At 46.6% G+C, this 17570-nt stretch overlaps 1 protein-coding gene across 2 annotated transcripts in view; it reads left to right on the plus strand.

Moving 5' to 3' along the window:
• The window catches only part of LOC114108236 (fibroblast growth factor 2), a 48190-nt gene that overhangs the window by 18258 nt on the left and 12362 nt on the right, over nucleotides 1-17570 (plus strand). For both annotated transcript variants that reach the window (XM_071614716.1, XM_071614715.1), the window contains exon 2: nucleotides 10851-10954. In XM_071614716.1, coding sequence (XP_071470817.1) covers nucleotides 10851-10954 — 104 coding nt within the window. The remainder of the gene's footprint in view (nucleotides 1-10850; nucleotides 10955-17570) is intronic.

The raw sequence follows: 17570 nt of genomic DNA on the forward strand, positions 1-17570 counted from the left end.
ATTACCTCCCCACTTTTCAATTCATTTTAAAAGATTTTTTTTTAAAAGAGCAGTTTTAGGTTCACAGCAAAATTAAAAGAAAGATGTGGAGACTTCCCTTGTATCCTGTGTCCCCACACATGCATGGCTTCTCCTGGACCCAGACCCCCACTGCAGTGGCTCCTTCCTTAGTCACTGAACCTAGCAGAGCACATGGCTGTGGCCCAGAGCCTGGCTGTCACTCTGGGGCTCGTTGGGTGGTGTGTTCTGTGCAGCTACTGGGGTCTGCCCCACAGCACCATGCACAGCATTCTCGCCTCACCATTCCTCCCCAGCCCACGAGAGCCAGCGTCCTGCAGGGCAAGGCTGGATCAGGGGCTGCTCTTTCTCTTGGGCATGTTGAATCTGTGGCAAAAGTGCTTTCTGAGGCGGCTTGCATTTTTGGTTAGTCTTGGGGTGCACAGTGTGGCCTTTGAGTCTGGCTTCTGTCCCTTGGCCCTGGGACCCTAGGGGCTCGAGTACTCCTTCTTGCAGTGCCGAGCGTGGTGAGCGCCCACAGAGTCCTGCAGCCACTGCTCGGGGCACCTCGCATGCATCCCACTCTGGCGTCAGTATCCAGAGGTGCTCCCTTTGTGCTAGGGAAGCTTTGACTCCTTTGACTCCTTTTGAGTCACTTTTAGTACAAGTATTTTCACAGTGATCCTTGGATGTTGGGCTTTATCTACTCAGAGACAAACAAGAGGGGTCGATGGGGCGTGCTCAAGATGGGTTGTATCAGGGAGTCAGTGGCTGTTTCCTCGGCCTCTGGCAGTGTCCACGGGAAGAGGGCTTCCAGGGCTTGCTGCATGTCGGGATGCTGCCTTCCTCCAAGGCCCACCTGCCGTGGCCTTCCCAAATGGGGGCAGCTCTCCTGACCTGCTGCTGCCCGCTCTGCTCCCAGACACTGCTCATGAGTAGCACGGCTAAGACCGCGTAGGAAATGTGGAGAAATCTGAAGCCACCGGACACTCTTCTGGGGTCACCATGAAGATCTTGCAGGTCTCAAATGGTTTTGTAGATTTTTTTTTTTTTTTTGGCAAGGCGAGGGCTGGAAGTCAGGCCCTCAAGCCTGCTGGGTAAGCGCTCCAGCACCGCGTCATACCCGCAGCCCTCAGTTTGTAGATCTTTTTTTTTTTTTTTTTTTTTTTTTGTGTGTGTGTGTGTTAACTATAGGTTTTTTCATAGATATTCTTTATAAAGTTGAGGAAATTTCCATTTTTTGGTAGATCTTAATCCACAGATTTAAAAGAATAATTATTAAACTAGAAGTAAAGAGTTGAGCAGGTTGGCTGATTTTTAAAAAATTAAATTGATAAACCTGGCCAGTTGTCGATTCACCCAGATGCCATTGTGAGTAATACAGACTCCACTCACCATGCACCCACTCCCTCACCGCAACTCCTGGCACATCTGGAGTGCAGCCGCAGCCAAGATGGGGACACGGAGACAGCAGCCCCGTCATCACGGGGAACCCCAGGTCCTTGCATAGCTGCGCTCACCCCCCCAGCCCTCCTCTGGCCACCACCAGTCTGTTCTCCATTGATAATTTCATGGACAACTTGTCTTTAGAAGCCATTTGCAAACATTTATCCAACTATTAGTTTCTGGGGGACAAAAGAGCATTTAGCCGACAGGGCTGGTGAGTCTGAGAGGCGGGGGCCAGCTGTGCACGTAGGAGGACTCAGCGTCGCTGGCACCAGGACTCTCGCGGGTCCTGGAATCCAGGGCACCCAGACATCAGTACTGCAGCTGTTCTAGCCAGAGGGGCCCCTGCCAAGGCTGATGGGATTTTCCAGCCTGCATCTGGTACCTCCACACAGCAGGCCAGGAAGGACCCCGTGAAGAGCGTTTCTGGCTCTCCCGACACTGGGGTAGTCGGTTTGTGGCCCCTGGGAGCCGTGGAGCAGTTGAGCAGATGCCACTGTTGGGACAGTAAGCGCCTTTCTCTCTCTGAAGCCTTGAAGGCCCGTTCATTCCTGTGTGCTGTTCTGCTGTGACCTTGCAGGGCACCTGGCGCCTCTGGAATGCTCAGCCTCCGCTGCTGCTGCAGAGGGGAAGGCCATTGTCATTTCACCCAGGCAGCCTGCTGTTGGCAGGGTCAGGCCATCTCAGTCCACAGCTGCTTTCGCTGTGTTGGCTGCTCTGACCTGCGTTCTAGGGCGTGAGGTGAGAAGGGCCAGAGGAGATATTGGAAAGGGAATTGGTATTTGTGGGTTTTATGACCCCCGGTGGGCCACAGCAGCCCTGTTCTGGTGTAAATCAGCTGTATGTCTTGGAATCTTTATTGAATAAATCAAGTGGCATGTCTTAGAAATAAAGTAATTATGGGACGAGATTAGCTGTTTGAGATATTATATTGCACTTTTTAAAATATTTATAGGTGGACACATATATTTTTTTATTTTATGTGGTGCTGAGGATCGAACCCAGGGCCTCACGCATGCTGGGCGAGTGCTCTACCTCTGAGCCCCAGCCCCAGCCCTTGTACTTGTTTTTAATTGAACTATTTAAAATATCTTGGTATGGATGTTCTTAAGTCCCATAATAAACTGACTTCTACTTTAGGGTACACAGAGAGATTTAATGGACTCATAAACCCATGTCCTAACCAGGTAGTAATGAAGAATGGCTTTTTGTGTGTCTGTGTGGTACTGGGGTGTGTGTGGATTGAACATAAGAGTGCTTGACCACTGGGCTACATCCGCAGACCCTTTTATTTTAGTTATTGATGTATGTCTTAGACAGGGTCCTGCTGGGTTGCCTAGGCTGGCCTCCAGCTTGGACTCCTCCTGCCTTCCCTTCCTCAGTAGCTGGGTCCTGCCACCTGCCATCCCTCCTGCCTCAGTCCATGGATCTCCCTCCCTCCCTCCCTTCCTCCCTCGTTTGTTATGCCCAGTTTTAACCTTGTTTGCAAACTGAAAGTTGCACAGAGTGTAGTGACCTGCCTGGAGTCCTGTGATGTCTCGGCTCTTACTGTCTCCAGGAGCCCGTGTGCTGGAGGCTGGCTCCCTAGCCCCAGGCAGCGGTGGGAACTGCAGGCGGTGGGCCTGGCAGGAGGAGGCAGGTCAGTGGGGGTGTGTCCTTGAAGAGGATGTTGGGATACCACCCCTTCCTGTCTCTTTTTGCTTCTGGGCCACTGTGATATGAGGAGCTTTGTGGTACACACACTCTGCTATGATGTCTGGCCCCATCACAGATGCAACACCATGGGGTCAAGTGACCACGGACTGAAACCTCATTTCATTGTAAATAAAAACAATTTCCTCCTAACTCTAAGTTGTTTTCTCAGGTGTTTTGTCACAGTGCTGGGCAGCTGCCTGACACACCTCTGATGTCTGTCTGAACTTGGCCAGTCGAGCTGGGAAGGGAACAGCATGTGTAGCTCTGTGGTTCTGGGTTGACATGTGGAATAAAACAGTGAGCCAGTCTTTCCCCGAGAGTGGCTATGTGGGCCTATTCTGTTGGTTGGGTCACAGCTGTGCTATTTATCTGATTATTCCTGTGTGTACTCCACATAAACATAGGGAGACTTTAAAGCTTTTCAGCAGATGCATTTCTCTTGTTCCTGGGTTCGTCCCTGCAGTGGGTTTTCAGTGCCTGATTCTCAGCACGGTATTGGATGGCAGGATTCGCACACTGGAGTCTCAGTGACGGGTGACCAGTAAGCCTGGTGTGCTTCCTGTGGCAGTGAGCCGGTCACAGCTAGACAATCAACTCAGCGGAGCACAGGTTTATTTTGGCTTGTGGTGTCCGACGGCGCTTGCTTGGCCATGTGCCTTGGGCCAGGGCTGACACCCTGGTGGATAGTGTGTGTGGTGAGAAAGCCCAGCCAGGGCCCACTTCCTCTAACTAGGCCCCACCTCCTTCAGTGGCCGCCGCCCCAGAGCCCATTAAGCTCTGATCCGTAAGTGACTTAGAGCCAGCCCCCATGGCCCGTCACCTCCCGAGGGCCCCCCTCTGGACGTTGTGCACTGGGGTCCGAGCCAACACATGGGATTAAGATACACATGGTAGCACTGGATTAGTTATTTTTTGGCCTGGAAACATGATCCTGTTGGGCAGCAAACATAGCCTTATCTCTGCTTTTCATAAAATAAGTCATTTTGGATCCGTAAGGAACTGAAAGCCCTGCGCCGTGTTCTGCGGTGGGGACGCCTGGCAGAGACGCCTGGCAGAGAGGCCTTGCTCTCTCTGGGCCAGCACAGCCACCCCCAGAGTGGTTTCAGACAGCGGCTTTCTGGCTCCCTGACTGCAGTAAGCTGAGAATTACTTACATGAGAAATAGCATTATTTGCTGCCCAGTTGTCGCTGGAGTGCAAGGTCCCGCTGGGAGAGGCTGTGGGTCCCTTGCTCTTGCGGATTCCCAGCTCCTGAGTAGCTCCCAGCACACAAGAGTCACCTGAGGCCAACGTGTGGGATGAATGAATGAATAACAAGCCCAGATGGAGCTTGATAAATGAGAAACTGTGTCAGTCTGTGTCTTTTGTGCAGTATTTCCCTTGAGAATAGCAAAATTATAAATTGATTCTATAGGCAAAGAACTGGCCTCACTACAGTAAGATGTAATCACATTTCGAGAAGATGTCTCAGCCACATTTTGGAGGACATCTTGCTTTTTCTTAGATGATCTCACATCCTTGATCAAATATGAGATTTCCTAATACATACATAATTCCCTAAACCTCAAAGCAAAGCAAGTACAGTAGAAGCCAGAGAATTTGAACGCTTACTAGAAGATTTTTACATGGATACATGTCTACTCGCACACATACAGACATAATCTGCATTGTAGCCATGGGTAATAGCAATTATTTTACATCCTATAGGAGAGACGTTTAGCTCAGCTACTACCTGGTGAAGCTGGATTTTGAATATGGTTCTGAGCCCCAAATCCATGCTGTCATTAAAAGTACTGATTCTTTCATTTGGGGAGAGATGTGACATCTTCACTGTAATGAATCTTCCCATTTGTAAACGTGTAGATCCCCTGTGAGTTATTTTAAAGTGAGTTCAAAAAGTGTTACAATTTTTTTCATAAAAGTCCTAGATACATTTTGTTATCATATACAATATCATTTCTATAATCATTTAAAAATACCATTTCCAATAGTTTGTTGTAGCTATAAAGAAATCCAGTGTTTTTATTTCTTTATTCTTTCTGGTTTTGGAGATTAAACCCAGGGGTGCTTTAACCTGAGCTACATTCCCCTCCCTGTCTGTTTTATTTACTCAGTTGCTGAGGCTGGCTTTGAAGTTACAACCCTCCTGTCTCAGCCTCCCAAATTGCTGGGATTACAGTGTGCACCATAGCGCCCAGTTCAGTTAGTTTTCACATATTCTTAAGCACATTCGTGAATCATTTCCAATAGTTGATCTGTGTTTTATCTTGACTTAATTTTTTTTATTTTAAAGTGATCTTAGAATTACAGAGTGTTAGAGATCTCTGTCTCCAAGGCCTACACTGTGCTCTCCTGAAGGTCAACTTCACATGTGACATGGCACTGTTATGGTTTGATGTGAGGTGTCCCCAAAGCTCCTGTTAATGCAGGAATCTTCAGAGGTGAGATGATTGGACTGAGAGAGCTGTGACCTAAACATTCATCCTAGTTTAAATGGACTGAGTGGGTGGAAACTGTAGGCAGGAGGGTCAAGGGGAGTGCCCTCTAGAGTGAAGGACAGCGCTTAGGGAAGAGTGCTGCCATCCGAGCCTGCTCAGGAGTACAGAGAGGACCCAACGGAGAAAGGGGCCAAGGGTCCCAGCAGACATTTCCCCAAAGAAGACCTGGCCTTGGCCCGGGAGCTCGCGAGACCAGAGGGAAATGCAGACCAAAACCGCAAGGACACAGTTGTACCCAACCCGGATGGTTCGTTAAAAGACAAAAGCCGATTGTCACAGGTGCTGGCCAGCAGGTGGAGCAGCTGTCTCCCCTTGCTGCTGATGGGCATGTCAGTGGTGCCATTGCCTTAGAAAACTAGGTTCCTCAAAGGATTCAACATGAGTCATCATACATCCTCGTGATTCTCCTCCTCCATATGTACCCGAAGAAGTGACAACATTCTACCCAGAATCTCTTACGCAAATGTTCACGGCAGCATTATGTAACCAAAAAGTGGACCCAAAGTCCATATATCCATAAGCTGATGAATGGAGAAACCCATGTGGTTTGTCTATGCAATGGGCTGTTAGTTGGCAATATAAAGGAATGAAGTACAGGTGTGTGGGACAGCACACAGGACCCTTGAAAGCCTTTTGTGTAAAAGAAGTCAGTCACAAGACTGTGCTTTGAAAATTACACTTATATGGGATACCCAGAACAGGCAAATCTGCAAAGACAGGAAGTAGATTAGTGGTTACCTAAGGTTGGCAGTGGTGGTGTTGGGGACATGGAGGGTCACTGCTAAAGGGTGTGGGTGATGAAAATGTTTTGTGATTTATGGTTGCACAGGTCTGTGAATGTATTCAAAGCCATAGACTCGTATGCATGCTTCAGAGGGCAAGTAGTGTGGTGTGCACACCATATCTCAGGTAGGATGTTACAGATTAAACCAGAAAGACCGACAGCTGAGGGCAAGGGTCCTCAGCATTATTTAGCAACTGTTGACTTGAGGGGAAGACCTTCTCAGATGGAGTCAACGGACTTGAACCGGTCAAGCCCAGGGGGCAGGTGGGCATGGAGTGGCTTTCCATGTTTTAAGGGTTCACTGTTTACCAGTTTGCAAAGCAGTATGACGTTAACAGGAGAATGGTGTCTTAGGTGAAGTCTTAGGCATGCAAAAGAAAGGCCACTGGGTCCAGTTGATGGACCATGCTTTTCCTCTCTCTATTCCTGGTTTATTTCTTCTCTTTGGTCAGTTTTTGCTGCAGGTGGTTTGGAGTTCTGTACTAGGTGCTGTGCATTCAAGGTGACTGCTCCTCCTAGTGTGTCTGAACCTCTTGTCACAGAGCCGCCCTGTTTATCCTGGAGGTCAGATGTCAACATGGCCCTCTTCGCTCTCTGGTACTCAGGGGTACACTTCATATCTCTGCCTCACGTGGGTACATGCAGCTTTCCTGTATCTTAGAACTTGAAGTGCTTTTCTTATAAATGACATAGTTGAGTTTTTAAAAAATCTTACTGATAGTTCTTGCTTGTCAGTGGTATGTGGAGTGTCATACTCAGTGTAATCACATGGCTGGGCTCAAATCCGCTGTCTTGGGGCTGTTTTTTAGTGATCCCACCTGCTATTTGTCTTTCTGTTCCTCCCCTCCTGCCTTTCTGGGCTGGTCAGGAGTTCCCAAGCATCCTAGTTTGCCAGTAGCCCAGCTGCCAGTGGGTGGGGCCGATGGGGAGTTGACCTTGCTGAACTCCATCCGCCTCTTGGAAGGTCTCTGTCCTGCTGCTCTGTGACTTTGTGCTTGGTGAAGACCCAGGTTCTTGGGGGTCTTTCTGCTCTTGTCCTGTTCCGTGCTGCTTTCATCAGCCAAGCTGGGGTCCTGCAGGACCTCGTGTTCTGGGCCACCTTTGCTGTGTGGCACCTGCACCTGGGGCCAGCTCCATGCCCAGGACTGACTGGTGAGCACGGATCTGCCCTTGGATCAGGGCTCCTCAGGTTAGGACCCCTCCCCTCAGCAGCTGCTCAGTTTGTTGAAGTCCTGCTGGTCTCTCCTGCTCCCCTCCTGTCCGAGATGAAGGTGGCTGTGCACCTGTTTTATGGAAAGATGTCATTTGTATGTGGAATTTAGTATGTTTTAAAAGAAAATCTATGGTTTTGTGACTTATTCAACTTCTTGTTAGAGACTCTGGTTATCTTTAAATCTTATATTTAAAAAATTATATGTCAGCTGGATGTGATGGTGCACACCTGTAACCCAGCAACTCTGGAGGCTGAGGCAGGAGGACTGCAAGTTCAACACCCGCCTCAGCAACTTAGTGAGACCCTTTCTCAAAATAAAAAAAATAAAGAAATAAAAAGGGCTGGCTGGAGATGTGACTCAGTGGTAAGCGTCTCTGGGTTTGATCCCTACCTCCCCATCCCCAAATCATGCCAAAGAAAACGCTTTCAGACATCTGTGGTTAGTGTGTTGCTTTGTGACGGCCAGGCTCCTAGTGAGAAGTGCCCGAGAAGCCCGCAGAGGGCCGTGGGGCCAGGGCCGATGTGGGCACACGAATGCCCTAGTCATGCATGGGACCCACAGTGGCTCACAAGTAGGCGTGGCAGGCTGGAGCACAGGCAGTTCACCCACAAGGAACAGAGAGAAAGCACAGTGGTCAGGTGTGCAGCCTGCGCAGCGAGCACTGTGCAGTGGAGGAGTTCAGGAGGTGAGCCAGTGCGCTCGGAGTTCCTGGGGTCAATCCAGCAGGCCCCGGTCCTGTGGACCTGGGTGCAACCCTTACTCAGAGTCCTTCAGATGATTTAGCTTTTACGTTCTTTTTACTTTGTGTTCTTTCTCTTTCCTTCCCTCCCTCCCTCCCTTCCTTTCTTCTCTCCCTGCCTCCGTTCCCCCTTCCTTCCTTCCCTCCCTCCCACCCTTCCTCCCTCCCCTCCTCCTTCCTTCCTTCCTTCCTTCTCTCCCTCCCTTTCTCCCTCCTCTCCCTCCCACCTTCCTTCCTTCCTTCGTCCCTCCCTCCCTTCTTCCTTCCTTCTCTCCCTCCCTTCCCTCTTCTTTCCTTTATTTTTGTGACTGGTGATTAACCTAGAGGTGCTCTTCCCTGGAGCCACATCCCGACCTTGAGATAGGGTCCGGCCAAATTGCCCAGCCTGGCCTCCAACTTGTATCCTCCTGCCTCAGCCTCCTGTGTTTCGGGATTACAGGTGTGCACCACTGTGCCTGGCTTTGTACCATCTTTTAAGATTCAGTAGAACAATGCTGGGTGTGCTTGATGCCGGTCTGTAATCCCAGGGACTCAGAAGCTGAGGCAGGAGAATGCAAGTTGGAGGCCAGCCTAGGGGGGAATAAAGATTTGGTGGAAGAATTTTGCCTGAGTAAGATGCTGTGCTCTCTGGAGTCCAGGAGGACTGAGCAGAGGAGAAGCAGACATTGAGTCACCAACGGAATCACAGGGCTTGATTTCTTTTTTGTTGTAATTTCTCAAACATTCATAAAAATATATAGAATAATGAATCCATGCTTCCAATACCTATTGAAACAATCCAGTCTTATTTTTCCTATTCACTTTATTTTTTTATTTTTTGGGTAATAGGTATTGAACCCAGAGGTGCTTAACCATGAGTCACATCCCCAGCCCTTTTTATTTTTTGTTTTGAGACAGGGTCTCACTAAGTTGCTTAGGGCCTTGCTAAGTTGCTGAGGCTGGCTTTGAACTTTTGATCCTCCTGCCTCAGTCTCCCAAGTTGCTTGGATTATAGGTGTGTGCCACCATGCTTGGCCCTACCCGCTTTACTAAAAAAATATTTTTTATCACCAGAGAAAAGCTAATGGCAGGTATCTTGTCTCATTTTGTCTGTATATGGCTATCCCTTCCTTCCTTCCTTCCTTTCTTTCGTAGATGGACACAATGCCTTTATTTATTTATGTGGTGCTGAGGATCAAACCCAGGGCCTAGCACATGCTAGGCAAGGGCTCTACCACTGAGCCACAGCCCAGGTCCTATATTGTTTTCTATAGGAAAATAATTTAACATGATTATTGTGATACATCTAATACATTTAATAATTATTTCAGCATCTTTCAAAAGTTGTGATGTCCTGGTCAGTTCCTCTAGCTACTTACAAACACTAAGAAAAGTTAATTTCACATTCCTAATGTTATCCAGATAATATTTTATTGATTTCTAAAATTTTGACTTTTTTATTGCTCAATAATTCCTTCATAGGTCATAGGACGACTTAAGATAAAACTTGTTTTTTTTTAATAAATAAATTTGATAAACATTCTATACTTGATCCTCATGATGATTTACAAAGCAGGTTATGCTAAGCAGAATTCTGGAAAGTTTGGCAATAAAGACTTAACTGGCTTCACCAGGAATTTCCTAAATTTATTTGACCTGAAAATATGTTTTTTGTGTAAAATCTATTAGCCATAATACATTCTGGGGAATTTTGTTATAGGCAGGCAAATGCTGCCTTTGAATATCAAACTAGAAATGTTTAACATTGTTTAAATTTCAATTAGATAATTATTGGTTCATTTTGCATTATCATTGTAATCAAATAACATTTGGGTTTTCCACACAACCCTCTTAATATTAATAATATAGTGTAACAGGTCATCCTCCTTAGGGGCTTTTACTCTGGAAATCTTTCATCACACTGCATAATCCAATGAAGTATTCACTTATTTTTCTACTTTAAAAAGGTATTTATCCACTCCTTCCATAAGGAAAGATAAATGCACTAGTATTTTTTTGAGGGGAGGCTGGAGATGAGATGTACAGATGTCAAGGAGGTGCGCCTGAAGCCTGCAGGGAGCAGCTGGACAGTCTCTACTTGTGAAGAATTGCTTAGAAATGACTCTTACAGGGTATCAGCGAAGGCAGCAGCACAGACGTTGGCACAAATGGTACACCGACATTTCCATGCACTCTGAAAATATGTTCACTTACAAAATGTGAAGGGGCTAACAGGCCAGATGGAACTGATCTGTAGTAAAAGAACAAGTCCCCAATCTGTCCCCCTCTGCTCACTGGTGGTACCAAGTGGGCAGGGAGCTGTGAGCAATGTGTGGGGCTCTGAAGCTCCTGCTCTAGCACAGTGGCCCCCACCCACCCTGATCCAGTGGCGCTGCCCTTCAGGGGGCTGGTGGGTGGCAGGCACCATGGTCCTGTTTGTGTTGTGCTACGGCTCTTCTCTCTCTGGTGCCACAAGAGTAATTTCCCCTTTATTTACAGTCAAGCTCCAGCTTCAAGCCGAAGACCGAGGGGTTGTGTCCATCAAGGGATTGTGTGCAAACCGATACCTGGCCATGAAGGAGGACGGGAGGCTCCTGGCTTCTGTGAGTAATGCCTGGCTTTGCAGGTGGCGCCTGGGGCGCATGCGGCTGCTCATCCACTGGCCTTGGCATTTACTAAATCTGTTAGGAGTCCTACATGCATTCTATCATTTCATCTTCACACTTACCCTATTAAATAGAGGACTCGTGTCCTCTTTATTTCACAGATGGAAAGCCTGAAGTTCTAAGTGAGTGAAGTAACCCAGAAACACAGCACGTGGGAATTAAGATTGGGTTAGGCTTGGGGCTGCCGGGGAGGCCTGTGCTGATGGGGCTTTTTTCCTACCAAACTGTTGTCAGCTTGGTAATCTACCAAACTAGCATTCTAAATGTTTCCAGAACAGTGAACCAGGATAATTTTGGGTGACATTGATGGTGCAGTAGAGTCAGGAAGAGGGGTTTACAGCTCTCGCCTGCCTGGCCTCAGGATGTGACGGATGGCCATGGCATCTGCAGCAGTGTGGTGTGGCTGCTTTCAGACAGTCGAGGGTAAGAGGACAGAAAGGCAATGAGGCGTCTGCTTCTGTGGTAACCAGCCATGGACGCGCTAGTCGCGGGGTCTTAGAGCTCCAGCCTTCTCTGTGTCTGTCTAATCAGCACAGGGATGGCCTTGAGATTCGTTACTACCCTGTGGTCTTACAGATTGTGTGAGTCAGCTTTCCATCGCTGTGACCAAAATACCAGGCAAGAGCAACTTCGAGGAGGAAACGTTTATTTTGGACACAGTTTCAGAGTCTCAGTCCATGGTTGTCCAGCTCCAGAGCTCTGGACCCGAGGGAAGCATGGTGCAGGCCAGATCCTCCGTTCACCATAGCCAGGGAGCATGGGGTGGGGGCGGGTGGGGAAGGAGAGGGAGAGGGAGAGGCGGGGGTCAGGGACAGATATAGTCCAAGGCCACACCCCACTTGCTTACAGTTGCCACCAGTTGTCCAAATTATTAATCCATCAAATGGATTAATCCATCAAATGGATTGATCCACTGAGATTACAGCCCCCACAATCTAATTGTGCCACCTTTGAACATTGTTGTGTTGGGTACTGTGCTTTCAAATCATGAGTTTTTGTGGGGACATCAAAGATCCAAACCCTAACAAAGGCGTAGAGGTTAGAAGACCCGGTGACCTGTGATCTTAGTGGCCCTGTAAGATGTCATTGGAGGCACTGTTCATCTCCACACGGCAGGAATCCTGGTACATCTATAGTCATGAAAAGCCCCCAAGTTGTCAAAAGTGATACAAACAAGCTGCTCTCTCTTAGTGCATCTTTAAAATGAGTTACTTCTGAGACGAGACAGACTTGAAGGACAGTAGGCCTGAAAACTGAACTGTTGTTTCGTTCTGTTTTTTTCTTTTTCGCTTTTTTTTAGTTGGTGCATTAAGTTTTGCACACAGCAGTGGGGTTTGTTGTTACATGATTGTGTATAACGATATAATTTGCCAATTTGTTGTCTTATTCTTACAGAATTTGTGACAGGTTAGAATTCTGAGACTTCTGACCTTTTTCTTGGTAAACAGAAACTGAACTTCCTGGAGCTGACCCTGCCCCTAGAAGCGCAGGGCTTTCTGGTTTCTTCCTTGGCTAAGAGCTGTCAGAGGCCTTGGTGTTTCTGTAGTCCCCATGTGCCTCTCTCCCTGGGTTGCTGACTCTTCTTGAGGCGGTGGCTTCTGCCAAGCTGATGCGGTGAGCGTCAGTTTGGCAATGCTGACAAGTTTTATCACAAACTCTGTGCAGGGACAAAGCCACAGCGGTTGCTTAATTGAAAATTCAGGATTTGTGAGTCTCCTGTAAGGAAGGGCAGGATCCAGGACTGTTGCTGACTCTGAGGTGCATTTGGGGTCCCGTCAGGGGACCTGTTCCTGCCAAGGTCACGAGTGCACGTCTAGTCTTCTGTCAGCCTGGTGGCTGGCCACCTTGCCTTCTCAGCGGCAGTTTGGGTTCTGTCCCGTTCACCTGGGTCTGGGTGGGCTGGCAGTCCTCAGGCTGAGAGGTGCTTTCTGATGGTGCCTGGTGGGATGCAGGCGGGTCTCATGGTCTGGAGAAGCTGGGGTTGCCGTGCCCAAGGTGTCATCCGTCCCACTCTCGATCCTGGGCCCTTTCCAGTCAGCTGTGCCCAACATGTCCCTGGGGCTCTGCATTTTATCCCAGTGGGCCTCCTGCAGGGATTTTAAGACATTTTAGTTCCTTCTCAGAGAGTGAGGTGGAACCCTGCCAGCTAAGGACAGGAGGACAGCTGTGCCCTTTGTCCACACAGCTTCACGTGTTTATGGACCCAATGCAATCAGGTTAAGAACAGCATTGTGAAAATGCGTCTTGTGGCTCTCTTCTTGCCTTTAAAAGCTAGGAAATGTGAAAGTTCAAATGGTGACTATATTTAACTGCCCGGGCCTGTATTTGTAGGTTGGAGTTGAGCGGTTCTTCAATATACAACAGACTGCTTACTTACCATTTCATAGCAGGATCAATTTTGTTGCTATGAGTAACAGAAGCCCAGAATAAATATTAGGGAGGGTCTGTGATTTCTTAAGTGTTTACAAAATTCCTTATTTAAGAAAAATCACTTATACTGAGGTTGATTGTAGTTTCACCTTTCAGTCACCAAACAACCTTGATGTTAGCATTTTTATGAAACAATGTGGCTTATCTGTCTACTAGAAAGTTGTACATTGTTTTCTACATAGTGCTACAGATCATGGTACCCTGAGCGAGATAGCTCAACATTAACTTGCGTGGATACACAGTAGTCAAATAGAGGATATATAAAATCTCTGAGACTATGCATTTAATACTGTAAAATTAGTTTTGAATATACAATAACTTCCTATTTGAGGGGTCTTAACAAGGAAATGAATTCTATAAATACAGTAAATATAATAGTTTTTTTTTTCCATTTTTTTTTGGTACTGGAGATTAAAGCTAGGAGTACTTAATCACTGAGCCACATCCCCAGCCCTTTCTATTTTTTATTTTGAGAGAGTCTCATTAAGTTGCTGAGGCTGGCTTTGAACTTTTGATTCTCTTGCCTCAGCCTCCTGAGTTACTGGGATTAAAAGAATGCACCACCACACCTGGCAAAATAATAAGATTTTTGAGGGTTCAATTATGCAGATTCACAATCTATACTGATCAAATTTGTCAGAAATATACAGTAATTGCAGAGGAACATGTGTCATTTTTAAGAGAAAATACCAGATGAAATGAAAGGGGGCTGCCAAATGAGAATGACTGCTGCTTTCTGAAACCAATCTTAGCAAATTTATATGACTAAGACCAAAACTAGTTTTAACTTTTCACCATTTGTATTTTTCATTTTGTTCTGAAATCCTCAACTTTGATTCTTACATCACCTCTGTTTTTAATTCTCAGAAGTGGTGTAAGCAGCAGCATTTTCTGATTCCTATTGAGCAAACTCCTTCATGAGCCAAAACTGCAGAATCAAAGTACTGTAAAGGATAAACAACCAGAGAACAGGCCCTGGGGAGACGGCCATAAGGTTCCAATCTACAATCCAGCAGGGGACCAGGGTCCTGAGGGGCAGAGTGCTGGGGGCGGGGCACAGGAGCAGAGGAGAGCGCCTTCACTTCTTACTTCTTTCCTTACTGTATGCAGAGTCTCCTAGAAACTGGAAGGATCTTAACCATCATCTAATCCAGGCTTCTTAAGGCCAAGAGGAGTTAAAGAACTTGATCCAAGATACAAGTTGGTGAGGGATCAAGGCAAAATTGGGTCCAGGTTTCCTGGCCAGCAGTAGCCTCCGTGACGGGAAGCAAGGATCTCTAACTTGGAACAGCCACCTGCTCTGGTTTCCTAGGACCCAGTCGTGGATAAAGTCAACCCATGTTCTGTTATTTTGGCTCCTGGACTGGGTTTTCTCGGGTCTCATTTCTCTGTATCTCATTTAGCTTTTGCAATGACACTGAATTGTACATTTTTATTGTACACTCACTATAACAGTTTCATTTGTGCCACAGCTTAGCAGATGTTTATTGATCACTTATGACATACCAGCTGTAGACACAGCTATAGGCTCAGAATGGGACTATGGTCATGTGGCCTTTATACTCTGGTGAACACAGTTTTACATAAACACATATATGCATTTGGACATGGTAGAGCACAAAAATAAATGCAGTGCTTTTTCATATCAAGCTAGAGTTACTGTATCCAATTACTTGAGAGGTTCTTTTTTTGCAGTAGTATTTGAATTCCTGGGGTCAGTTTTTTTAAATTCTTATTTTTACTTCAATTGACACATTGTAATTTCATGTATTTATGGGGTACAATGTGATAATTCAGTACATGTGTACAATATGTAATGATCAAATTGAGATAAAGTTTCTTAAAAAAATAAAATTTAGTTTTAGAATACTGTTGGGTTTATAAAAAGTGGGTAAAGATAGTATAGAAAATTTCTCCATATTCCATGCCATTTCTCCTATTTCAGGGGTCCACTTGTTAGAACTAACAAATCAATGTCGATACAGAGTTTTGCCTAAATTCCATATTTTATGCATTTTTTTCTTCGCTCTTACTTAGTGATCCCATCCAGACACCAGATTCAGTCATGGTGTCTCCTTTGTTCCTTCTGGGTGGTAGCAGTTCCTTAGCATTCCCTAGTTTTGATTCAGGATGGCCTCCACTTTGCCTGACCTTCTTCTTGGGGTGGGAGGGTTGAGAGTGTTTGGGAAGAAGGCCTTGGGAGTAGGGTCCTTCTGTCCTCAGGCCTTGCTCTTTGGCTGTGGTGGTCTTTGCCTTCACAGTAGAGTTGCTCTTCCCTCCCTGAACTCTGGGGAAGGAAGTCCCCATGCAACAGTTCATGCCTCAGGACGGGGCCTTAGGGTTTCCACCATCTCCTGGAGGGAGTCATGTCTGTGTAAATTATTTTTATTTTTATTTTTTAGAGAAATTGGTTTATTGTCCATTTCGTTTTTATTTTTATGTTACTAGGGATAGAACCCAGGGTGCTTTACCACTGACATCGCCTTTTCTTATTTTGAGACAGGGTCTTGCTAGGTTGCCCAGGCTGGCCTTGAACTTGTGATCCTCCTGCCTCAGCCTTCTGAGTCACTGGGATTACAGGTGTGTGCCACTGCACCGGCTCTCCACTTACTGTTTTTTAACCTAATCACTTATTGGTGTGTATTCAGGGACTCTTTACATTATGATCTAGTGTGTGTTCTTCCCTTGCTGCTCTGGTGGCTGTAGTGTGGCCGTTGGAGGTCTGGTTGGCTCCTGAGCCCTCTGACAGAACCCTGTCCAGGTGTTTCCTTCAAGGCCTTCATGGTGCGGCCCGTGTGATGCTGCAGTCCCATTACACTTCCTACTCCAGCCTAAACGAGCCTTTTCTCCCAGCAGGCCAGCTCCTTTTTGTGCTCGTTGGCACCGAGGTCTTTGCTCAAGCCCTGTCAGCTGGCCGAGCGGGAAGCATGTGCACAGCTGTGCACCTATCCTCAGAGGCTCCTGCGTCCCACCTCTGGATCTGTGTGAACTAAACGCCAGTTGGCTCTTCCTCACGTCTTCAACCCCAGTCCATTAGTGCCCATTAGGATTTTGGCGGTTGCCACCAGCTCTTAGGATCAGGTTTTCATATGTATAAATATGTCACATCACTTAATTTTCTTGTTGAAATTTCAAGTATAGTGGGCTGGGGTTGTGGCTCAGTGGTAGAGTGCTTGCCTAGCATGTGTGAGGCACTGGGTTCGATCCTCAGCACCACATAAAAATAAATAAAATAAAGGTACATAACAACTAAAAAATATTTAAAAAATGGAAATTTCAAAGTATACACTTACTAGAAAAACCAGATCAAACTATTTTAAGTGTTAGGTATAATTTCTCATATTAGGTTCTTCTCTATTCACATACCCAATACCAAGGGGTTGAACTCCCAGTACCATCTTAAAATCATTTTCAGTGTTAATAAAGTATTATTGGGCCCCTTCTAGGGCTCTGAGCTGAGCTGGTCATGTGGACAGACTCTGGGGGAAACCTTGAGGTGTTGACTACAACTAAAACAAGGATCTTGGGACTGGGGTTGTGGCTCAGCAGTAGAGTGCTCACCTCACATGTGCGAGACCCTGGGTTCAATTCTCAGGACCACATAAAAATAAATAAGTGAAATAAAGGTACTGTGTCCAACTACAACTAAAAAATAAATATTAAGGAAAAACAAAAACAAGGATCTCCACATTCCTTTTGGGGTTCCTTTCCTTTTAGGCTTAAGAATAATGGTGCATTGGGATTACAGTTCATAACACATTTTATAGCATGCCTAATTCATGAGTACTTGTCAACATTCAGTTAGCATTAGTGAGAGGGGAAGAAGGCTAAGGGATGTGTCTGTTGATAGTAGGTGCTCAATAAGTGCTCATCTGCTTTGGACATGTAATATTCATCTAAACATGTGCAGAATGGATTCCTGCTCCTTCTGTAAGATCTTCTCCACCCGTGGCCATTCCCTTCTCAGCCAATGGCCAGTCTAATGTTTAGGCACAGGGACTTCTGTGCCACTCATGACTTGTGTTTCCCTCACACTGCACTTTCCCTCTGTCAGGAGACCCTTTCACTCTATCTTCCAGATCCAGAAGTTTCTTACACCTCTGTGGCCACCACCGCCACCTAA

The sequence above is a fragment of the Marmota flaviventris genome, chromosome 7 (assembly GCF_047511675.1).
Source record: "Marmota flaviventris isolate mMarFla1 chromosome 7, mMarFla1.hap1, whole genome shotgun sequence".
NCBI classification, from domain to species: Eukaryota; Metazoa; Chordata; class Mammalia; order Rodentia; family Sciuridae; genus Marmota; species Marmota flaviventris.